The sequence below is a fragment of the Leptodactylus fuscus genome, chromosome 7 (assembly GCF_031893055.1).
Source record: "Leptodactylus fuscus isolate aLepFus1 chromosome 7, aLepFus1.hap2, whole genome shotgun sequence".
NCBI classification, from domain to species: domain Eukaryota; kingdom Metazoa; phylum Chordata; class Amphibia; order Anura; family Leptodactylidae; genus Leptodactylus; species Leptodactylus fuscus.
In genome coordinates, this window is record NC_134271.1 from 34,474,940 (window position 1) to 34,498,969 (window position 24,030).

The 24,030-nt window shown below is 41.1% G+C and overlaps 1 protein-coding gene across 1 annotated transcript in view; it reads right to left on the minus strand.

The window, feature by feature from the left end:
• Positions 1–17,592, minus strand: part of LOC142212592 (protein-glutamine gamma-glutamyltransferase 5-like) — a 37,464-nt gene extending 19,872 nt beyond the window's left edge. The window contains exons 1-7 of the mRNA XM_075280556.1: positions 17,447–17,592; positions 15,734–15,976; positions 12,876–12,994; positions 10,113–10,241; positions 8,748–8,925; positions 6,441–6,579; positions 4,856–4,959 (exon numbers count right to left, since the gene is read on the minus strand). Of these exons, the coding sequence (XP_075136657.1) occupies positions 4,856–4,959; positions 6,441–6,579; positions 8,748–8,925; positions 10,113–10,241; positions 12,876–12,994; positions 15,734–15,976; positions 17,447–17,465 (931 nt within the window). The 5' untranslated portion in view covers positions 17,466–17,592. The remainder of the gene's footprint in view (positions 1–4,855; positions 4,960–6,440; positions 6,580–8,747; positions 8,926–10,112; positions 10,242–12,875; positions 12,995–15,733; positions 15,977–17,446) is intronic.
• Positions 17,593–24,030: the final 6,438 nt, after the last annotated feature.

Consider the following 24,030-nt stretch of genomic DNA (forward strand, 5'->3'; position numbering starts at 1 on the left):
TGAGACAATGGAACTGTATAGCAGTAGCAAAAATTGTGGGTGCACGTCACCCCAATATATTCTTTGAATTCCCAGTTAGACAATGGCACTGTATACCAGTAGTAAAAATTGTGGGTGCACATAACCCCCATATATTCTTTGAATTCCCAGTCAGACAATGGCACTGTATACCAGTATTAAAAATTGTGGGTGCACATAACCCCCATATATTCTTTGAATTCCCAGTCAGACAATGGCACTGTATACCAGTATTAAAAATTGTGGGTGCACATAACCCCCATATATTCTTTGAATTCCCAGTCAGACAATGGCACTGTATACCAGTATTAAAAATTGTGGGTGCACGTAACCCCCATATATTCTTTGAATTCCCAGTCAGACAATGGCACTGTATAGCAGTATTAAAAATTGTGGGTGCACGTAACCCCCATATATTCTTTGAATTCCCAGTCAGACAATGGCACTGTATACCAGTATTAAAAATTGTGGGTGCACATAACCCCCATATATTCTTTGAATTCCCAGTCAGACAATGGCACTGTATACCAGTAGTAAAAATTGTGGGTGCACATAACCCCCATATATTCTTTGAATTCCCAGTCAGACAATGGAACTGTATAGCAGTAGCAAAAATTGTGGGTGCACGTCACCCCAATATATTCTTTGAATTCCCAGTTAGACAATGGCACTGTATACCAGTAGTAAAAATTGTGGGTGCACATAACCCCCATATATTCTTTGAATTCCCAGTCAGACAATGGCACTGTATACCAGTATTAAAAATTGTGGGTGCACATAACCCCCATATATTCTTTGAATTCCCAGTCAGACAATGGCACTGTATACCAGTATTAAAAATTGTGGGTGCACATAACCCCCATATATTCTTTGAATTCCCAGTCAGACAATGGCACTGTATACCAGTATTAAAAATTGTGGGTGCACGTAACCCCCATATATTCTTTGAATTCCCAGTCAGACAATGGCACTGTATAGCAGTATTAAAAATTGTGGGTGCACGTAACCCCCATATATTCTTTGAATTCCCAGTCAGACAATGGCACTGTATACCAGTATTAAAAATTGTGGGTGCACATAACCCCCATATATTCTTTGAATTCCCAGTCAGACAATGGCACTGTATACCAGTAGTAAAAATTGTGGGTGCACATAACCCCCATATATTCTTTGAATTCCCAGTCAGACAATGGAACTGTATAGCAGTAGCAAAAATTGTGGGTGCACGTCACCCCAATATATTCTTTGAATTCCCAGTTAGACAATGGCACTGTATACCAGTAGTAAAAATTGTGGGTGCACATAACCCCCATATATTCTTTGAATTCCCAGTCAGACAATGGCACTGTATACCAGTATTAAAAATTGTGGGTGCACATAACCCCCATATATTCTTTGAATTCCCAGTCAGACAATGGCACTGTATACCAGTATTAAAAATTGTGGGTGCACGTAACCCCCATATATTCTTTGAATTCCCAGTCAGACAATGGCACTGTATAGCAGTATTAAAAATTGTGGGTGCACGTAACCCCCATATATTCTTTGAATTCCCAGTCAGACAATGGCACTGTATACCAGTATTAAAAATTGTGGGTGCACATAACCCCCATATATTCTTTGAATTCCCAGTCAGACAATGGCACTGTATACCAGTAGTAAAAATTGTGGGTGCACATAACCCCCATATATTCTTTGAATTCCCAGTCAGACAATGGAACTGTATAGCAGTAGCAAAAATTGTGGGTGCACGTCACCCCAATATATTCTTTGAATTCCCAGTTAGACAATGGCACTGTATACCAGTAGTAAAAATTGTGGGTGCACATAACCCCCATATATTCTTTGAATTCCCAGTCAGACAATGGCACTGTATACCAGTATTAAAAATTGTGGGTGCACATAACCCCCATATATTCTTTGAATTCCCAGTCAGACAATGGCACTGTATACCAGTATTAAAAATTGTGGGTGCACGTAACCCCCATATATTCTTTGAATTCCCAGTCAGACAATGGCACTGTATACCAGTAGTAAAAATTGTGGGTGCACATAACCCCCATATATTCTTTGAATTCCCAGTCAGACAATGGAACTGTATAGCAGTAGCAAAAATTGTGGGTGCACGTCACCCCAATATATTCTTTGAATTCCCAGTTAGACAATGGCACTGTATACCAGTAGTAAAAATTGTGGGTGCACATAACCCCCATATATTCTTTGAATTCCCAGTCAGACAATGGCACTGTATACCAGTAGTAAAAATTGTGGGTGCACATAACCCCCATATATTCTTTGAATTCCCAGTCAGACAATGGAACTGTATAGCAGTAGCAAAAATTGTGGGTGCACGTCACCCCAATATATTCTTTGAATTCCCAGTTAGACAATGGCACTGTATACCAGTAGTAAAAATTGTGGGTGCACATAACCCCCATATATTCTTTGAATTCCCAGTCAGACAATGGCACTGTATACCAGTATTAAAAATTGTGGGTGCACGTAACCCCCATATATTCTTTGAATTCCCAGTCAGACAATGGCACTGTATAGCAGTATTAAAAATTGTGGGTGCACGTAACCCCCATATATTCTTTGAATTCCCAGTCAGACAATGGCACTGTATACCAGTATTAAAAATTGTGGGTGCACATAACCCCCATATATTCTTTGAATTCCCAGTCAGACAATGGCACTGTATACCAGTAGTAAAAATTGTGGGTGCACATAACCCCCATATATTCTTTGAATTCCCAGTCAGACAATGGCACTGTATACCAGTATTAAAAATTGTGGGTGCACATAACCCCCATATATTCTTTGAATTCCCAGTGAGACAATGGAACTGTATAGCAGTAGCAAAAATTGTGGGTGCACGTCACCCCAATATATTCTTTGAATTCCCAGTTAGACAATGGCACTGTATACCAGTAGTAAAAATTGTGGGTGCACATAACCCCCATATATTCTTTGAATTCCCAGTCAGACAATGGCACTGTATACCAGTATTAAAAATTGTGGGTGCACATAACCCCCATATATTCTTTGAATTCCCAGTCAGACAATGGCACTGTATACCAGTATTAAAAATTGTGGGTGCACATAACCCCCATATATTCTTTGAATTCCCAGTGAGACAATGGAACTGTATAGCAGTAGCAAAAATTGTGGGTGCACGTCACCCCAATATATTCTTTGAATTCCCAGTTAGACAATGGCACTGTATACCAGTAGTAAAAATTGTGGGTGCACATAACCCCCATATATTCTTTGAATTCCCAGTCAGACAATGGCACTGTATACCAGTATTAAAAATTGTGGGTGCACATAACCCCCATATATTCTTTGAATTCCCAGTCAGACAATGGCACTGTATACCAGTATTAAAAATTGTGGGTGCACATAACCCCCATATATTCTTTGAATTCCCAGTCAGACAATGGCACTGTATACCAGTATTAAAAATTGTGGGTGCACATAACCCCCATATATTCTTTGAATTCCCAGTGAGACAATGGAACTGTATAGCAGTAGCAAAAATTGTGGGTGCACGTCACCCCAATATATTCTTTGAATTCCCAGTCAGACAATGGCACTGTATACCAGTAGTAAAAATTGTGGGTGCACATAACCCCCATATATTCTTTGAATTCCCAGTCAGACAATGGCACTGTATAGCAGTATTAAAAATTGTGGGTGCACGTAACCCCCATATATTCTTTGAATTCCCAGTCAGACAATGGCACTATATACCAGTATTAAAAATTGTGGGTGCACATAACCCCCATATATTCTTTGAATTCCCAGTCAGACAATGGCACTGTATAGCAGTATTAAAAATTGTGGGTGCACATAACCCCCATATATTCTTTGAATTCCCAGTGAGACAATGGCACTGTATACCAGTAGCAAAAATTGTGGGTGTATATAGCCCCAATTCTATTGCTAGGGGACTTGCAGGGTATTTCTGAGGTGAAGGTGGGGGGGCACACCGTTGGAACGGGGATTTGGGGTGTATATATGGGGTATACGGGAATACACTGTCAGTGTGTTCCATTCAGGATCCTGGGAAAGCTGGGTTGCGGCGATTGAGCCCGTCAGTGCCACGTTACACTGACAAGCTTCTCCCTGGAATTGAAGTTATATGTAAGCCCAATATATTCTTTGAATTCCCAGTGAGACAATGGCACTATATGGCAGTAGCAAAAATAGTGGGTGTATATAGCCCCAATTCTATTGCTAGGGGACTTGCAGGGTATTTCTGGGGTGAAGGTGGGGGGGCACACCGTTGGAACGGGTATCGGGGGTATATATCGGGTATACGGGAATACACTGACAGTGTATTCCATTCAGGATCCTGGGAAAGCTGGGTTGCGGCGATTGAGCCCGTCAGTGCCACGTTACACTGACAAGCTTCTCCCTGGAATTTAGCTCTTATAAGAGCTGTTGGTTGTCTTCTCCTTCCTATCCTAGCCTGTCCCTGCCTACCCAGAATCTAAGCCCTAGCTAACTGGACGGAAACCTCCGTCCTCGGTGAATTGCAAGCTCAGAATGACGCGAAGCTGGGCGGCGCTGTTCTTTTAAATTAGAGGTCACATGTTTTCGGCAGCCAATGGGTTTTGCCTACTTTTTTCAACGTCACCGGTGTCGTAGTTCCTGTCCCACCTACCCTGCGCTGTTATTGGAGCAAAAAAGGCGCCAGGGAAGGTGGGAGGGGAATCGAGTAATGGCGCACTTTACCACGCGGTGTTCGATTCGATTCGAACATGCCGAACAGCCTAATATCCGATCGAACATGAGTTCGATAGAACACTGTTCGCTCATCTCTAATCTTTACCATCACTTGTCTCTTGTGGTGTTGCATCCAGTGCTTGCCAGCCATTATATCCTGGAGGTAAGTCTTTGCGTTCCATCCAGCCTTCATTCCAGACATGAAAATTCCTGTGCAAAGAGAGAACCATAGATTGAATGTGTTCCCAAAATATATAGTTAGTGGGTATTACATAGACGCCTAAACATGATCTTTTAGGTAGAATTGGAGTGACACATGCACTGGCAATGAATTATTGATTTCTAAAAACTAAATTTTAATTCAGTTATTAAATGAACAGTGGCAGGGCTTCACAAACAGGGCTGAATTATAGAGACTATTATTATATGACAGTTATTAGGTGTATCACCTGTATTAGTCTAATAAATCCCAATCTTTTTATCAATATGTTGGCTTCCATTTACCATAACCTAAATGTTATTATTGTCCTATTTTTCCTCCTTTTCCTAGTAGTCTCCTTTGATATGCTGCAGTAAAAACAATGCTAAATGGGGTTTCCAGGTTTCACTGAAAGGAGCAGCTAAAACGTAACTTAATATGAACATTAGAAATAAAAATGGTGTGACAATGTATAATAAAACCATATATCACACACCCAATGTATAGCCCTGGGGCAGTGTAACAATAGCGGTGCAGATATCAGGGTGTAGTACTAAACTATCACATGTTTAACACGTCTGCTTTCCCAGGTAAGGGTATTTGTTCAGATTAAATCACCCATCACTGATGTGGGCTTGTAAATTACAAGGAAAACAGGTTTGATTGCTAATTGGCATCAATTCACACATCAATATTTTCACTTCACACACCTTACATTACATACATGCATATTTTTATATAATATGATTACTTATTTGTTCAGCTAGCACATATACAATATATATATATAGTAAGCTGATGGCTGGTCTGGTTGGTGGTCTGGTAATCTCGCCCAGACTACTCAGGTTGGTGAGATGAGAAAGCTCCAGAAGGAATGTTTGTTCTCAGCAGACAACTTTCGTCTGGGCTGGATTTTTAGGAATGCCAGGTAGGATTGGTAGTGGGACCTGTCATTCCACCCCCTCCAGTCCACACTTTGGGGATGTTCCGGCAGCGACTCAGCTGTTGAGAGTCTGCTCATCAAGGAGGCTTAAGAAGCCAGCTCCAGCAGCAGACTGTGGCAGAGTTTGGCTGGAGAGCTAACAGAAAGGTCATATTTTTGGAGCTGTGTCCTAAGTTATTCAAGTGGCTTTTGATTTATGTTATTCTAGGTGAGATAACCTATTCTATGCTTAGTTAGAGCCTAGCCAGGCAGGTATTTATTTTTGTATTGTTTTCTTTTGTTTTTGTTGGGGCTCAAGGTGGCTAAGGCCTCGTTCACATCTGCGTCAGTAATCCATTCGGGGGAGTCCGCATAGGGACGAATATGCCCTCTCTAACAATACCAAGTCACTACAAGGAATATGAGATATGGCAATGTTTGGGAATGTCCTGTCGTTGTATTCATATCTACTGTATATAACAGAATGGCAGAGATATTATCATTATAAAAATATGCAACTATTAAATATCACCCACAAAAGTAATGTATTTAGTAAAAGGAGCAACTCACCAAACACTATCACAATTGTTTTTTGAAATAATTTTTCCTTTGATGTCATAATATTCATCAATAGAAAGATTTCCATCAGCGTCATGGGCAGAGTCAAAGTTGGTTACTACTCTTGTTGGGATTCCCAAGCATCTTAGTGCTAAAAGATATAAAAATGTATTATTTGTAACCTAGTAAATAGGAACAAAAACGACATTCAACTCTGTCTCTCTGTTTTATTACTTAATATATTAACAACATTATGACTCCTTACATAACACGTTAGTTCAGTCCAATACTGTCATAGATTACAAAATTTAATATTTATTTTTGTACATGCCCCCAAGTACCACGTTTCCCCAAAATTAAGACAGTCCTCAAATATAAGACCTATAGCAATTTCTTACAAGCTAAGAAATACAATTATAAGGCCTCCCCTGAAAATAAGACCTAGTGATCTAGCAGTCATTGCTACAGCCTACAGTCATTTCTCTCTTATCACACTGAGTTTGCAGTTTGGGATTGGCCCTAAAATCTAAAGTTGTACAAATATTTAGTTATTCTTTAAAATCAATTTTTTAGTGTTAAACCTATTTTTTAAATAATTTGCTTTAAACTAACACTTCCCGACTTTTTACCTTATAGCAGCCAAATTGCTTTTACACCATAATTGAGGTGTGTTTTAGGCCAGGGCCACACACTGAGTCTGGCTGTGACTCCCATTGTGCAACCAAAGAATCTCTAAGTGATCCTGACATAACGGATGGAATAGGCTGTGCACATGGACAGAAAATTCATGAAGTATGGTCCACAGAAAAAAAAAATTTAAAATGGATGTACAAATAATGCCTTTTAAATTTGAAGCCAATTAGCGCAAGACACTTCACTGACACTTTACATGTACAAAAAGAGAAAAACATGGCCCACACATCCCAACCTTATACATTGATCTGGTGCTTCTCAGCAAATTTTAAAATACCGAACATGAGGTTCTTAGTATACATATTGATCTATGTGCATAAGCCCACTAGCCACTTCATGGCGACCTCTTTATAGTGGGTCTCTACTCTACTGGGGGTGACGCTGCACAGCGCCCGCCACAACAACAACACAGCGCCCGCAGGGCGAGCGACCCAGTGGTCCAGCAACACCCCTGCCACCAGACCAAGCCCCCAGGCTCTGGGCCACGCCATGTCTTTTTCTTTTTTGATACTCCACTGACACTGCTGATGGGGAAAGACCACCTTTGGCCTCAATGGATTATCTCAGAGAATTGTTCACAGAATAATTATTTCTTAGTATATGGATTGTGTTGTGTCATATGAGATGCCCTATGAACTTTCACTGACATTTACAGTTTGTTTCTGTTTCTAAAACCTTGTTTCCCCTTTTTGTTTCCGTTTCTTTCACCACAATTGTTTTTGGATCTGATTCATCCTACTTCTATCCCTAGTGCTTATGTGTAAGGATTGACCTCTTTGCTAGTTATGTAGTAGTTTCACGAAGCCATCCATATCCAGATCTACAGACATTAGTATTGGCACATCTGTTTCAAAAATGTCTGCATTTGTTCGAATAGGGCAAACACATGGATTTATGCACGTCTAAATAAATGAGCCAGTGAAAATAGATTTTGCTGCACACACTGTTTTGTGATCAAAGGAATATAGAGATTTATTTTACAATATAGTTAACGCCTTTTGACACAATGCAAAATATTGGCATAGAAAGACAGGCTAGATCAATTGGATATGACGTTTCGGTCCTTAGACCTTCATCAGACGCGATCTAGTGTGGTAGCAGGATGAGTATAAGTATCATGCCTTGACACTTATACTGATCCTGCTACCACACTAGATCGCGTCTGATGAAGGTCTAAGGACCGAAACGTCATATCCAATTGATCTAGCCTGTCTTTCTATGCCAATATTTTGCATTGTGTCAAAAGGCGTTAACTATATTGTAAAATAAATCTCTATATTCCTTTGATCACAAAACAGTGTGTGCAGCAAAATCTATTTTCACTAGTATATTTGGGTCGAAGGACCTTTTTTCGCTAGCACCACATATAATTTTAGAGTGTGCGGTACCATTGACTTTTTTGCTACTAAATAAATGAGCCAGTCATAGAAAAGTCTGCACATCTTACAATAATGTCTGTTTTTTTCCCAAAAAAATAGTGCCAGCTTTGTCTATGGGCTCCGTATAGGTCTGCAGCCCTGCCGTTTTTTTCTTAAATGAAGCTAAGCTACAATATTAGACCTGGCCCATAGACAAGAGTGCAGCTCTTATTCATACATTCCAAAGTTCATTTATAATATGTATTACCTGTACATAAGACTGCTGCAAAAACCCAGCACTGTCCATATTTCACTGGCTGGCATCCAGATAAATACCACCGACGTAAGATGGCGCAGCTCCCATTCCACTTTGTTGGACTTGTCCCGTCATCATATTTTCCATCCCATCTGCCTAACATTACACCTTTGTCATCATTACAGTTGATCTATAGGGTAATATAATGTTAGATATTAGATTGAATATTGAATACAGTCTTACATATATAAGGGAAAACCTAATTGTAAGGGGTCCAGAAGAGGGTTAGCGGAGAGATAGTGGATTAGGAGCGAATAGACCAGGAGTTCCAGGAGTTTAGAGATGAAGGGGATATTAGAGACTGGTCAATAGCTAGAAGCACAGGATGGGTCAAGGAAGGGTTTTTTCAGTATTTCAGTAGTGAGGTTATGATAGCATGAAGGAGGGAAAAATTTCAGAAGAGAGAGAGGTGACTGGAAAGACTGGAGGAGGGATAAGATTGCTTGTAGGGTGAAAAGAAGAAAGGAGCTGGAAGACGTCTTCTGTTACTGGGGCACCACTAGACTGGACAGTGGCAATGGACATCGGAGCACTAGCGACAGGCGAGTATGCTGGATTTTTCTTTTTTACACTTTCCCAAGCCTCCTTGCACAAAACTGTATATCCTCGACAATCCGCTTAGTATCACATGAATGCTAAAATATCGGTAGCAAAGTTTAATATTACATTGATGGGATGCTGAACTGTATTATCTTGTCGAAGATGACAAATGTCACAGTGTAGATAACACATTATTTGTAATGTTAAACTTCACAAAATTTGTAAGTGTATGTATGTCACCATTTTTACTAAACTGACCAGATGTTTGCTTTATGAACATACAAAAAGAACAATAAAGAGTACTAAGGGGTCTTCAGTTTTATTATGGCTAGGGCTTGATGGTGATTTTGGCCGCAAGTCCGGTCATGCGACCAAAGATAACCAGATCATCCTTCAACAACTTCACTCTTTTCAATGCATATGAGAGTGTTACAACGGAGAATGTAAGTTGAGCATTGCTCAACTTTTTGCAACCTGAGTTCGTGAACTTTGAACTTTGGTCTTGTTGCAAAAATCACGGTTTATCCCTAGCCTAAATGATTTTACTAAGTACTGTAATGTCTATAGGAAACTGCTGAACTTTCCATGATCTTTAGTTATGGTTCTTATCCAAAATCTACTGATTTTTGGGATATGTAGGCATGAAGACAAATCCAACAATGCCTAGTCATAGGCTTAGTCATAGGTTTGGGTATGATCATGACAACATCAGCGGTGCATAGAAATCTATAAACTCTTTATATACAAATGTTAGTTGTCGCAGTGGCTATAGCTTACCATTGCACTGAGCACTCTGCTAACATATACTGGATCATTTCTCATTGTGTAGTCCTTTAATACATTTTTATGGCATTCTAGACTTTCATCCAGTAGCTTCAAGCAGATGTCTACTATGTCTTCATCAAACTGTACATGGTTTGTGGGAGAAAGTAGATATTATTAGTTATCACAGGTCTGTACCTCATAGCACATAGTAATCGCTAAAAAACACACAACATATGTTACAGTTCTGACCAAGCACTGGAATAACATCCAAAAAATAACAAGAAATTATTTCTATGTAACAAGTTTTCTTTTTTAAAGTGTTATATAGTTAGGGCTTAATCTCATGTTATATCGGTGATGACCACGGACATTACACAACCATGTTGATTTTAGTCATAAGCTGTCTGTGGTTAATCTGTTTTTTTACATTGGTGAAAACGCATCTTGATTTTTTCAAAGTTTTTCTATATCTGTCATTGTCTTTGGGTCTGTTAAAGATGGATAGCACACATACAGTATACCATCCAATTTTGTTATACAGACCCATAGACTTACATTGACTTGATTCATCTGTGATGCATCCATATCGTAGACCAAAAAAAAAACGGACAGGCACACATTTTTCTTTTATGGACCCATGTTTTGTGGAAAAAAATATGGCTGTATGAATACACTGAACTATGAGTCCCTGCCTCCCAGTGACATACTGTCTCCTACTATAGTCAGTGGCAGACAGTATATGCCTGGGGACAGGGGCTCTGTTAGGGAATTGCTAGGACAGCAATTCCCCAGTAGCTGTTGAACCCTGGGACAGGACACAAGAGACAGTGAGCCCTAAGCTGAAGCCCCCAACTGTCCCTTCCTATTGCCAGGCCCTATCCTACATAATAGGTGGCAACCACGAAGACGGTCCCTTCCTGTATAGGTGAGACACAAAACGCAGACAAGACAGACAACAACAAAGGGAGGTCAACTAGCCAGAGGTCAGTTACAGTCGAGCGAAGCAGTGGCAAATCGGAGTCCAAAGAATAGTCAGTAGGGAAAGCCAAAGGTCAAGGATAAGAATGCAAGCAAAAATAGTGACAGTAAGGAGCAAGTACGCACAAGGCAATAGCAAGCACTGGTGTGAATGAGAGCCAAGCCTAAATAGGGAGGAAGAACCCAAGGAGTTGACAGGAAGGCAGGCTGTCAATCACAGGGTAAGGCCAGATTAACCATTAGAGGAGCTGAGAAAACTGATGGTGAAGGAGATGGGTGTGGTGTAAAATCAATTACCAAGGTGAAAGAATAGGGCAGTGTTCAGACAGTGCAAGAAGAACCCAAAGGAATAAATCACAACCGCCGGATGATGACGCCAAAGCCCGGATGGGCAAAGATGTTACAGGCTCTTAGTTATGAGGCTAGAATGGTAGGAGTCCCTCTTCCACTATACTGTTCATAGAAGAAACTGATAGTGGAAGTAAATATATTATATTGTTGAACTATAATGAGTTTTAACAGTGGACATTTTCTTTGTGGCCACTTTTGCACATTAGTATTTTAGTCAATGTTTGCACTGTAAGGGTCCATGCACACGGAGTAACGCGAGACGTTTTTTGTTCTATAGTAAAATACACCTGTATTTTTACGTCCGTAAAATAACGGATGTAAAATTACGGACGTAAAAATACAGGCGTATTTTACTATAGAACTCAATGGAAACGTCTTTTTACAGCCGTAAAAATAAGCACAAAATAAGCACAAAAAACGCCTCGCGTTACTCCGTGTGAATGGACCCTAAGCCAAAACTAGGAGTGTGTTCAATACACAGAAGAGGTGTAAGGCTGTGAATAATGGCTATCCAATGGTCATTTTTGAAACTTCCATCACAAGGGCGTTTTGAGAGAACATTGATTTCATTGTGTCTATTCATGTGTCCATTTTTTTACTGTCCATTTTTAATAGCCATCAAAAAAAAATGACATGCTCTTTGTCCTTGACATGGACGCATAGAAATAGAAATCATTCAGAGTTTCTGGCTGGTCTCTCCAACATACAGATTTTCAGTGGAACATTTGGTGCGCATGATCAAATTTACTACATTAGGTGTGTTACAGGTGAACGTACAGGTGATGCTCAATCACTCCTTCTCTGAAATAAACTTTTTATATTTCATAACCACTGGCTAACACGGTACAAAAACAAACATTTTCCTTATACCAAGTGGAGAGAAAACTAATTGATTTTTGTTTTATGTCCAATAAATACCAGATCAGTGGGTTGGATCAAAAAGAAAGACCAATTAGTTAAAAATTGATGAAAAATGGATGATACCCAGCCATCAACAACAGCAACCTTATTCCGGGAGAGGGACTCCTAGCAGTACAGTTATCTATGGTGCTATGGCAACATTAATCGGTACGGGACAGTATGTCACTGACAGGCAGGAACTTCTTGCACCATAGATAACTATACTGGAAGTAGTCGCTCTTCTGCCATAAGATGCAGGCTGGTAAATCAACCTAATACTTGAACGAGTTTCACAGCTGAAACTGTTGTGTGAATGAGCCCTTAATTATTCTATGAAACTTTTTATATGTGCAGGTTCTATTCCTGTGCCTTACAAATACTGATGTAGAACATTTCCATTTGAAATAGACCTAAGAGATATCATTTCATAGATACTGACCACATTTTCCGATTCACCAATATCTTCATACATGTCTCCTCCTCTTATCTATGATGTATTGTGAAAGAATGCACTAGTTTGTGTCTCTGTATAATAGTTATATTTACCTGGCCAAAGTTCCAGGAAACTTTTGAAATATAGTCTGCATTGCCAACAAAGACAAAACCATTCTCATTCATTACATACTCTTTCCTCTCTTCTTGATTCTGCATAAACACTGCATCATCTACAATGAAATAAATAATTACATCAAAATAATGCATACTAATAGAGATGAGCGAACACTAAAATGTTCGAGGTTCGAAATTCGATTCGAACAGCCGCTCACTGTTCGCGTGTTCGAATGGGTTTCGAACCCCATTATAGTCTATGGGGAACATAAACTCGTTAAGTGGGAAACCCAAATTCGTGTCTGGAGGGTCACCAAGTCCACTATGACACCCCAGGAAATGATACCAACACCCTGGAATGACACTGGGACAGCAGGGGAAGCATGTCTGGGGGCATAAAAGTCACTTTATTTCATGGAAATCCCTGTCAGTTTGCGATTTTCGCAAGCTAACTTTTCCCCATAGAAATGCATTGGCCAGTGCTGATTGGCCAGAGTACGGAACTCGACCAATCAGCGCTGGCTCTGCTGGAGGAGGCGGAGTCTAAGATCGCTCCACACCAGCCTCCTCCGGCAGAGCCAGCGCTGATTGGCCGAAGGCTGGCCAATGCATTCCTATGCGAATGCAGAGACTTAGCAGTGCTGAGTCAGTTTTGCTCAACTACACATCTGATGCACACTTGGCACTGCTACATCAGATGTAGCAATCTGATGTAGCAGAGCCGAGGGTGCACTACAACCCCTGTGCAAACTCAGTTCACGCTAATAGAATGCATTGGCCAGCGCTGATTGGCCAATGCATTCTATTAGCCCAATGAAGTAGAGCTGAATGTGTGTGCTAAGCACACACATTCAGCTCTACTTCATCGGGCTAATAGAATGCATTGGCCAGCGCTGATTGGCCAGAGTACGGAACTCGACCAATCAGCGCTGGCTCTGCTGGAGGAGGCGGAGTCTAAGATCGCTCCACACCAGTCTCCATTCAGGTCCGACCTTAGACTCCGCCTCCTCCAGCAGAGCCAGCGCTGATTGGCCGAATTCCGTACTCTGGCCAATCAGCACTGGCTAATGCATTGTATTGGCGTGATGAAGCAGAGTGTGCACAAGGGTTCAAGCGCACCCTCGGCTCTGATGTAGCAGAGCCGAGGGTGCGCTTGAACCCTTGTGCACCCTCGGCTCTGCTACATCAGAGCCGAGGGTGCGCTTGAACCCTTGTGCAGCCTCGGCTCTGCTACATCAGAGCCGAGGGTGCGCTTGAACTCTTGTGCACACTCTGCTTCATCAAGCTAATAGAATGCATTGGCCAGCGCTGATTGAAGCAGAGCTGAATCTGTGTGCTTAGCCAACTACTCCACCGGTGTAGTTGAGCTAAACACACACATTCAGCACTGCTTCATCACGCCAATAGAATGCATTGGCCAGCACTGATTGACCAGAGTACGGAATTCGGCCAATCAGCGCTGGCCAATGCATCCCTATGGGAAAAAGTTTATCTCACAAAAATCACAATTACACACCCGATAGAGCCCCAAAAAGTTATTTTTAATAACATTCCCCCCTAAATAAAGGTTATCCCTAGCTATCCCTGCCTGTACAGCTATCCCTGTCTCATAGTCACAAAGTTCACATTCTCATATGACCCGGATTTGAAATCCACTATTCGTCTAAAATGGAGGTCACCTGATTTCGGCAGCCAATGACTTTTTCCAATTTTTTTCAATGCCCCCGGTGTCGTAGTTCCTGTCCCACCTCCCCTGCGCTGTTATTGGTGCAAAAAAGGCGCCAGGGAAGGTGGGAGGGGAATCAAACACGCGGTGTTCGATTCAATTCGAACATGGCGAACACCCTGATATCCGATCGAACATGTGTTCGATAGAACACTGTTCGCTCATCTCTACATACTAACATTCTAAAGTACTACAATAATAACACACCCATAAATCTGGAACGTAAAGTGTATAGTGATTGCCTCAAACGTATTATTATTTGCAGACTGACATTTTCCCTGTCTACATCATTGGTGGACAAAACAAATACCGTATATACTCGAGTATAAGCCGACCCGAATATAAGCCAAGGCCCCTAATTTTACCACAAAAAACTGGGAAAACTTATTGACTCGAGTATAAGCCTAGGAGGGGAAATGTAGGAGCACTGCAGATCCCCTATATTCAGTAGACCGGGCACTTTCAGACACAGGATACCTAATGTGTATGTGTTTCGCAGTAATTTTCTACTTTTGTATGTATAAGAGGGAAAGTGAGAGTGATTTAGAACTTGTATTTATTTATTTATTTTTTTTAAATCTACTCTTTTTTCTCTGTACTGTTTTATGGGAGATTCTATACATTGATATAGTGGCTGGTCATATACCCCCCCCCCCTTCCCATCCTAAAAAAAAATTGTGCTGAGTATAAGCCGAGGGGGGCTTTTTCAGCACAAAAACTGGACTGAAATATTCGGCTTATACTCGAGTATATACAGTACCTCAAATATGACCATTACTAGAAGATATCCCTACTATAGACCAGGGTTAGTGAGGACCCAAACAAGGTGTAATTATTACGCTCTACAGAGGCCTTTGGGTCCAAGGACCATTAGTTACTGTTTCGGCCAGACTCCTGCTTGTGACAAAGTATGATTTTTTTTTTTGCTAAAGCTGGCACCATATCTTGGGTTATGCCGAGCCAAGAGTAAAGGAAGGCTATATCTGTATAGGATTGTTGCATACAGATGTCCAACCTTAATTTGGTAGCTTCAGATTCCTTCATAATGCATATGTGTTCATCGGTTGGGCGATAAGCCACAGACAGACTCAACCAGTCAGTAATACATGAAGAGCCCTATAAATAATACCTGTACACCAAGCATTAAACAGTATTATGAACTCCCCAAGGGCATAGCTTTTGGATTGTCGAGCATCAGATATTTGCAAATCTAAGGTGTGAAGTCCAATGATAGCATCCGCTGGAGGAAAGATCTTTATTCCCATAGAGGCTTTGTCTTCAGAGATCACTGATGCATTCCAGTCATTCTTATTGTTACTGTTTGATAAGCCGAAGACTTTCTTCTTCCCAGATTGTCTAAGGTTTGGGTTTCCTAAGAGAGAATAAAATCAATAAAAAATGATCATTACCACATTAAATGAAAGCAATATTCATGCGTAGTTGTAGGAGAACTTTACTGCGAGGGCTGTCAGAATATTAGGCGTATTTGCTTTGATAAATAAAATAATCTTTCCAACAGAAGGAAATTAATTTTTTAGACTGGAAATTGCTTTCTTCAATTTCTCGCAAACTGTCAACATCTTAAATAAAAACCAAAATCAACGTTTCATAAGAAAAATAAATTACGTATAAAATGCATGTATTACGTGACCTCACAGTATGTTGTAAACTGAACAAAGGCTGTAAACTAATTGATGCAAATAACTGAGGAGTGAGCAGGGTACAGCTTTTTTTAGAACACAATGATCAGACCATGAAAAAAATAGAATATTCCTCAAGTCTAGACTCGAGACTATGAGAGATCCTTGAAGATGTATGCATCACGAATGCAAAATGGCAATCAGAAAAACAGGAAGTTGTCAGTCATTGTTCTCAGTGTTGGTGCCAATGTAGCTTAAAACTGTGGCTCTTTAACACACCCTGCTCAGATCGCCCGTCTGGACGCACCTAGTCACATATTCCAAATTCCTATTTAATTTCCTCTATATTGTTATATGATGTACTATACTATGGAGTTAATGAATGATTTTCACATAACATGCTTTATGGTCTATGGATGAACTTTTACCTTTTTTTTATATAGTGAGGCAGCCTGGTCTGAAAATATAGTATAGGCTGTGTTAGTATATAATGTAGACGGTGCTTTAGACGCCATTAGTATGGAAGTAATACATTGAAGAATGTACCAGAGCAGCAAACTGCATGACTTAATCCAGCATGGTGATAGACACTAATAATAATACAATACAGATTCAATAGATCCCATTGTAATGAACGGGGTCCATCAGCGCTCAAACAGCAGTGGCGGCATCCCCAATGGTGCAAGAGAACTCTCTCCAGCACCGCCTCCATCTTCGTCAGCAGCGTCCTCTTCATCCGGCGGTGGCTTGTAACCTCTAGGCCTTGGGCAGAGGAAGAAGAGGATGAAGAGTACGTTGCTGAAGGAGATACAGGCGGCGCTGGAGAGAATTCTCTCGCAGCATTGGGGATGCCCCCACTGCTGTTTGAGCGCTGGGGCCCGCCCCCAGTGCTGTATGAGAACTCATTTGTATACCGACAAGTACCGGGATTCCTATGGAACTGCGGCGCAGAGAGGACAGGCAGAGAAGTATTTTAATCAACAAAACCATGGCTATGTAACATTTTAGTAGGGACTGTTCTGGTGACTGACTCCCTTTAACACAAAAGAACATCCTCGGACATATTCAGTTCATCCATCATTCTATGATGACGCTACTAAACCCTTCGCCTTCTTGCACCGGCTGGTATTGTCAATCTCAAGCATTTGTAGTTACACAATAGGATTAAGCTCTTTATAATGGGTAGGTGGTCAATGACTTACCTGCTTCTATTACAAACATTATATTTTCTCTCTTCAGTTCAGAGCCACCATTGACCGATTTTTGCAACAAGATCTTGAAGTCTTGGCCACGCCTGACTATTAGACGTTTTGTAGAGATTTCATCAGTCTGGTGACTTTTATTATTGTCAGTGATACATAAGTCAAAATGTTGTTGAGCTGAGAGGAAGCCAGACAAAGGAGATTAGTCTGAGGTACCGGCACTAATTCATTCATTAGACAATATTGCACTTTACAGTACAAAGAGATTAGAAATCTCCTAAAGGGTTACTTATATCTTACACATGTATGCCATATCCACAGCACATGCCCTGAATCTGCAATAGATACAGGTCCCACCTTGTAACTCTTCTATATAGACCAGAATTTCAGAGACACTTACTGTACATCAGAATTACACAGATACCACCAAGTTGGTACAGATAAGGAGGGACAAAGGCAGATCGTTTGGTAATGAAATAAGAACAGCTGAAATGTGCAGAGACTTTTCCGGCCATGAGGAGCAATTCTTTTAGGCCACCATACCACACTGTTGGTGCTAAAGTGTTTTCCAGATTTTACATGTTTCACCTTTGGCACACCCTAAAAGGATGTTCCATTTGTAGCAAAGTATCTGACCCTCCCTCCAAAACCACATAGATGCTGCAAGTAGTACTCACAGCCGGACACCCACATCTGAGAATGTGGAAGACCCCACATTATTCTGCTGCAAGTCATGTAGAAAGTCAATAGTGGTGGAATAAATCCCATTAGTAACTGACATAGAAACTCTATACACTGGTCACCAAAGGGTTAAAGAGCAGCTTCACCATCTCCACCAATTCCATCTCTTTGCATCCTGTAATAGGTGCATCACTGATTCCAATGCAACTGGAATTTTTCTCTATCACGCACAGTTCCTGAGCAATAAGTGCTGTTTCTTTTGGTTCCCAATATGCCAATTAGATGCTCTAATGGTGGGTGGGTGGTCTCAGTTACAAGCAGATAAGGGGCTGAATTCTGAGCTCTTTGGCACTGTCCAATCAGAGGCAGACAATGTAAGAACTCTGAATCACATCCCTTCTCTGCTCTGGTCCATGACTATCAATCTGGGAGTAAAGAACAGAATTAGCTTATCAGGCACCAAGGCTAACTGACAATTGCTCGAGAACAGTGGGTGCAACTGCGCTAGAGTCAGAGGAGCGACTCTCCATTAAAGGATGCAGAATCCTACCCCTCTAGAAAAATAAATAAATAAAACACGCAAAATGACACAGGTTTTATATGAGCATTTCTGTACATTCACAATCATGATCTGTAAAAAAAGACTAAATAAATAATTATATGTTCACTAGAGATGAGCGAACACCAAAATTTTCGGGGTTCGAAATCCGATTCGAACAGCCGCACACTGTTCAACTGTTCGAACAGGTTTCAAACCCCATTATAGTCTATGGGGGGAAATGCTCGTTTCAGGGGTAGGCAACATTCGATCAAATTCTACTTACCAAGTCCATGAGTGAAGGTCGGGCTGGAATCTTCTCCCTGTGCAGCGTCCCCGCGGCATCTTCCGGCCTTGAATTCACTCTGCCAGGCATCGGGCCTGGGCAGAGCCGACTTCGCATACCCGCTTGTAGTGTGGACATGCGCAGTCGGCTCTGCCCAGGCCCGATGCCTGGCAGAGTGAATTCAGAGCCGGAAGAGGACGCGGGGAAGCTGCGCAGGGAGAAGACTTCTAAAGGTAAGAGAAGAACCAGCGTTGATTGTCAATGTTGATTCTGCCAATCAACGCTGGTTCTGCATTGAATCTTAACTTTGAACAGCTAGTAGTGTTCGACAGAGTACGAGTATTTCGAATACCGTAGTATTCGATCGAACACCTACTCGATTGAGTACTACTCGCTCATCTCTAATGTTCACAATTCCACCTAATGGTCCCTTCTAACCTTATTGGTGTAGAACCTCGACTTTTATGAGTGGTGCAGGATTTTTAAGATTGTAAGGATTATTTTTCATTATCATTTTCTAAGTATCTCAAATTGGTCATATGGAATAGGGCACCCATTTTATGCTTGGGATATTAGTTATAGCTAAGACATAATACTGTATGTGCATTAACTATCAATACACAACGATCATGTTGTGGAGAGTACCAGACAGGGTGTAGGCATCCAAATGCAGATATGTAATATGGGATCTACAGTAGGGGAGTAAGCTCAGCGATAGCAGCAGCAGACCCAGACAGAGACAGACACGCAAAAATCTAGTATAAAACAGGTTTTACCCTGTGCGTTTATTTAACAAAACTGGGAGAAACAAAAACAGGCCTTAACTTCAGGGAAAACTAATAAAACAAAACCTGCTCACCTGAGCTGCTAACTAAACACAGGGACGCTGAGGTCCCATTCACACGGGTACAGAGGGGGCTGATTATGGCACGGAATCCACGTCATAATCCGCCCCCTCACAATGGTGGTCTATGGAGACCACCATTTTTCTGCTAGCGGAAAAAAGAAGCGATATGACCTTTCTTGGGGTGGATTCTGCCTCAGGAAGTCAATACAAGTGAATGGGAGGCAGAAACCACATCACGGTTTTTGGCAAAAAAACGCAACGCGGTTTTTTCTGGTCCATTCACTGTCCTGGAGGGAAAAAGTGCCTGGCGTTTTCTGAAGCGGTTTTTACCAAAATCGGATCGAAAAAACGCCTCAAGGTCCAAAAACCGCTTCCTAATTAGGAAGCGTTTTTTTCCCAGACCAAATTGCGCCACACAGTATTCACGTGTGAAGTAAGCCTGACTATACGTGTGGCAAGCTCCAGCCACACGAAAAAAACAAAAGAGGCTGCGTTCACACAGCTCTCACCATAGGTCAGGTTATTGTGCCAGGACCCAGCAGTTCCTCTCGCCCCCAGGAACTGCCCGGGACTGAGGCTTTATAGGCCTGCAATGAGGCCCAGCTCCCACCTGTGCATGAGAACTCCTTCCTGCAGTGGGACAAGAAGTGGTTAAGCGCACAGGAGAGGTTTTGCTACAGCCCTGTTGTGTTAACCTCACTCACCACACATAAGTGAGGAATCTAAGGGAGATATAGCGTCCTTCCCTGTCACCATCTCATTATATATATATATATATATATATATATATATATATATATATATGTATATATATATATACACATACACACACAAGTGCATGTATATGAAAAATGAGAACCCAAAAGGATTGGAGTTCACTATGTCATTTATGGAAGTGGTTAATGAGCAATGTGCAGAGTGTAACAATCTCCATACCTTTACTTGCTTCACAATCGTTATGTTTTGATCTTATTCATACATTTACTACTAAACAGTAACATATACGTAGACACATAATCCCATATTTTGTGGGTACTCATGAATGGACTTCACTGAGTATGTTCTAAAGTGGTCTAAAATACAAGTATAAATGATATAATAAGTGCTCAACAAAAATGTGCTATCAAAAAATAATAATCATAATGTTAAAATTACAATTTAGCAGCAAAGTACTCCATTACTACCATACATAGTGCTGCTATTATAACACTATGGTGCTCTGATATGGCTATTACAAGGGATAGATCTATGTTGACACAATATTATACACAATACACAATATTATACTCTTTGCTGCTAATAATAATGTTAACATTGTTTCTATTATTATTATTATTATTATTATTATTGTTATTGTTATTATTATTATTTTGTTAGCACACATTTTTGTTCAGTATTCCTTATAATATTTATATATTATTTATTTTTATTAGTACACAATAAAAGTTCATAACCTTTATAATATACTCAGTGAAGTCTAGCCTAATACCAGGGTCTATTCATCAAAATTACAGTGAATGAATCAAAAATCACTCATGAATGCAAAAAGTAGAATATTGTATTATATTACAGTTATGCACTGGCCATTCACACTAACATGCACACACATACTGACATACCTTCATTCCTGCTTGCCATCCTCTTTCTCTTATGCAATTGTAGCTTTAAGCAGTTCTCAGTTCCTGTGTTGTTGCCTTAGCAGATACTGAGACTGACAATGTTAGAAAGTGGAATTTAGCACTTATATACCCGTGGTGTCACCTCACTGAACTCTGGGTGTAACCTTTTGTCAACTTTGTCTAAGTCATAGCTGGATCACAACTAACTTGCTGAAATAGATATTTAGCAATATATTTAAAAGGTGTCATCGTGTTCCGTGAAAACTGATGGTCTACATAAGATAAGATAATCCTTTAATAGTCCCACCATGGGGAAATTCAGTGTGTTCCAGCAGGATAGGTAGTACAATAATAATAGAAAATACAAAATACGAGTACAAAAAGCTCCACGGTAGAGGCATTACAGTGACAGTAGGTACAGATAAAAAGATAAAGGTAAAGAAGATAGTAGGAGGGATATCACAATTTAAGGATCTTTCAGTTCTCTGTATGGAGTGATCTCCGCTTAGCTTGGTGTTGATTATACAGCCTAATTGCAATGGGGAGGAAAGACTTCCGATAGTGCTCCTTCTCACACTTGGGGCGAAGCAGTCGGTCACTGACAGTACTGCCCAGTGCTATCATGGTCTCATACATGGGATGGGAGTTATTCTCCAACATGGGGCTCACCATGGACAGTATCCTTCTGTTACCCACAACCTGCACTGGGCCCAGGTGGCCCTTCAGGCCAGAGCTGACCCTTCTAGTCAGCTATCCCTGGTTGAAATGTTACTCCAGCAGGCCACTCCAAATAAGATGGTTGATGCCACTACAGAGTTGAAAAAGGCCCTAAGAAGTGGCCCCTGGACTCCAAAGGCCCTCAGACTCCTGAGCAGGTAGAGCCTGCTGTGACCCTTTCTGTGCAGCACCTCCAGGTGATCTGCCCAGTCCAGCTTATTATTGAGGAGCACAACCAGGTACTTATAGGTCTTGACTATCTCAATGCCCATCCCCTGGATGTTCACTGGTCTTCAAAAGTCCACCATCATCTCCTTGGTCTTCCCAGCATTAATCCTGATGTGGTTTCACTGGCACCAATCCACAAAATCCTGGTTTAATTCTCTGTACTCCCTGTCATCTCTGTCTGTGACGAGGCCTACTATTGCAGAGCTAGATGAGTTGCACCTAAAATCTGCAGTGTACAGTATAAAGAGGAAAAGGGCAAGAACTGTACCTTGTTGTGCCCCCGTATTACAGATCACAGTGTCTGACAAACAGCCCCCGGCTCTCACATACTGTAGCACAATCCAAAGGAAAAAGGGGAAAAGGAACACACAGCCCCCCTAGGTGGAAACAAATATCAAAGTCCAAATTCAAATTCGAATAATCAAGATAGTTGGAACACTCACTTATATGTAGTGGAAAATCCACACGGAAACTCCAAGTTCCTCTGGCTGGGAACGTGACCACACAAACTGCATCCCAATAGATATGGAGTCCAGCGATATCCACTTTTCTTTAAAAAACGCCTTTTATTAAATCATATTTAAAAATTGCAGACATGCAGGTGACGAAATCAGATGGTACATGGACAAGCTGGAATTATGTGGTTCTATGACAGACCTGGTTGTTTAAACTGACGTGTTTCGAAACTGTTGTTTCTTAGTCATAGCTCAAATGTGGTCGGTTTGTGAGGTAGTCTAGGATGCAGTTGGACAGGTGGTGGCCAACAAGGACCAGCTTGTCCCTCAGTAGTCCTGGCTATATTGGAACTGGTACTACAAAAGATGATTTCCACAGTTGTGGAATCGCTCCCAGCTTCAGGCTCATATATGTGTAATAGCACTGCACAGCTGGTCCCCACAAGTCCTGGCACTGATTCCATCTGGCCCTGCGGCCCTTGCCCGTCTTAATATTTCTGAGTCGCTTTCTCACTTGGGCATTTGTGAAGATCAGACTGTAGCCAGATGATGACTGATCACTGGATTTACTGGTCTGGTGAGAATTAACCAGCCCATCTGTGGGGGTCCAGACCTCGATATCGTTGATAATCAACAGTATCTATAAATAATACAAAAATCACAGTTCACGTTGTTGGGATTTGTCCTTGTGGATGCTTTTAGAAATTACATTATTGTAGACCAAGATCAGCGACCCCCGGCACATGTGCCAAGTGGCACGCTATGCTTATTTCCCTGACATGGCAGCCTGAGTCCTCAGCGAAACTTCTATTATTATACTAAGGGCTCTCTTCAGAGGTGACCCCTGAGACACAATCAGTAGTCACTGTTTTTAGGCAGAAGCGTCTAAGAGAATGAAGTGGTTCCAGAGTGCAGGAAAGGTGAGTAACATTGGTTTTCATGTTTGTCTCTTAACCGTCCGCTTATTATTTTCTGGGGTCTGAAGACACCCCACAGTATTATAATAAATAAGAGTGGCACAAATTGGAATTGCATTAAAGTTAGAATATTATACTTTGTGGTGGGGTCGCTATTGGACGTTCTACTGTGTGCAGGGTACAGGGCTGCTATGTGACATAATACTGTCTGCAGGGGCAGCTATTGGACATAATAAGGTGTGCAGCGGTGGCTATCAGACATAATAACATGTGTAGGGGTGGCTATCGGACATAAT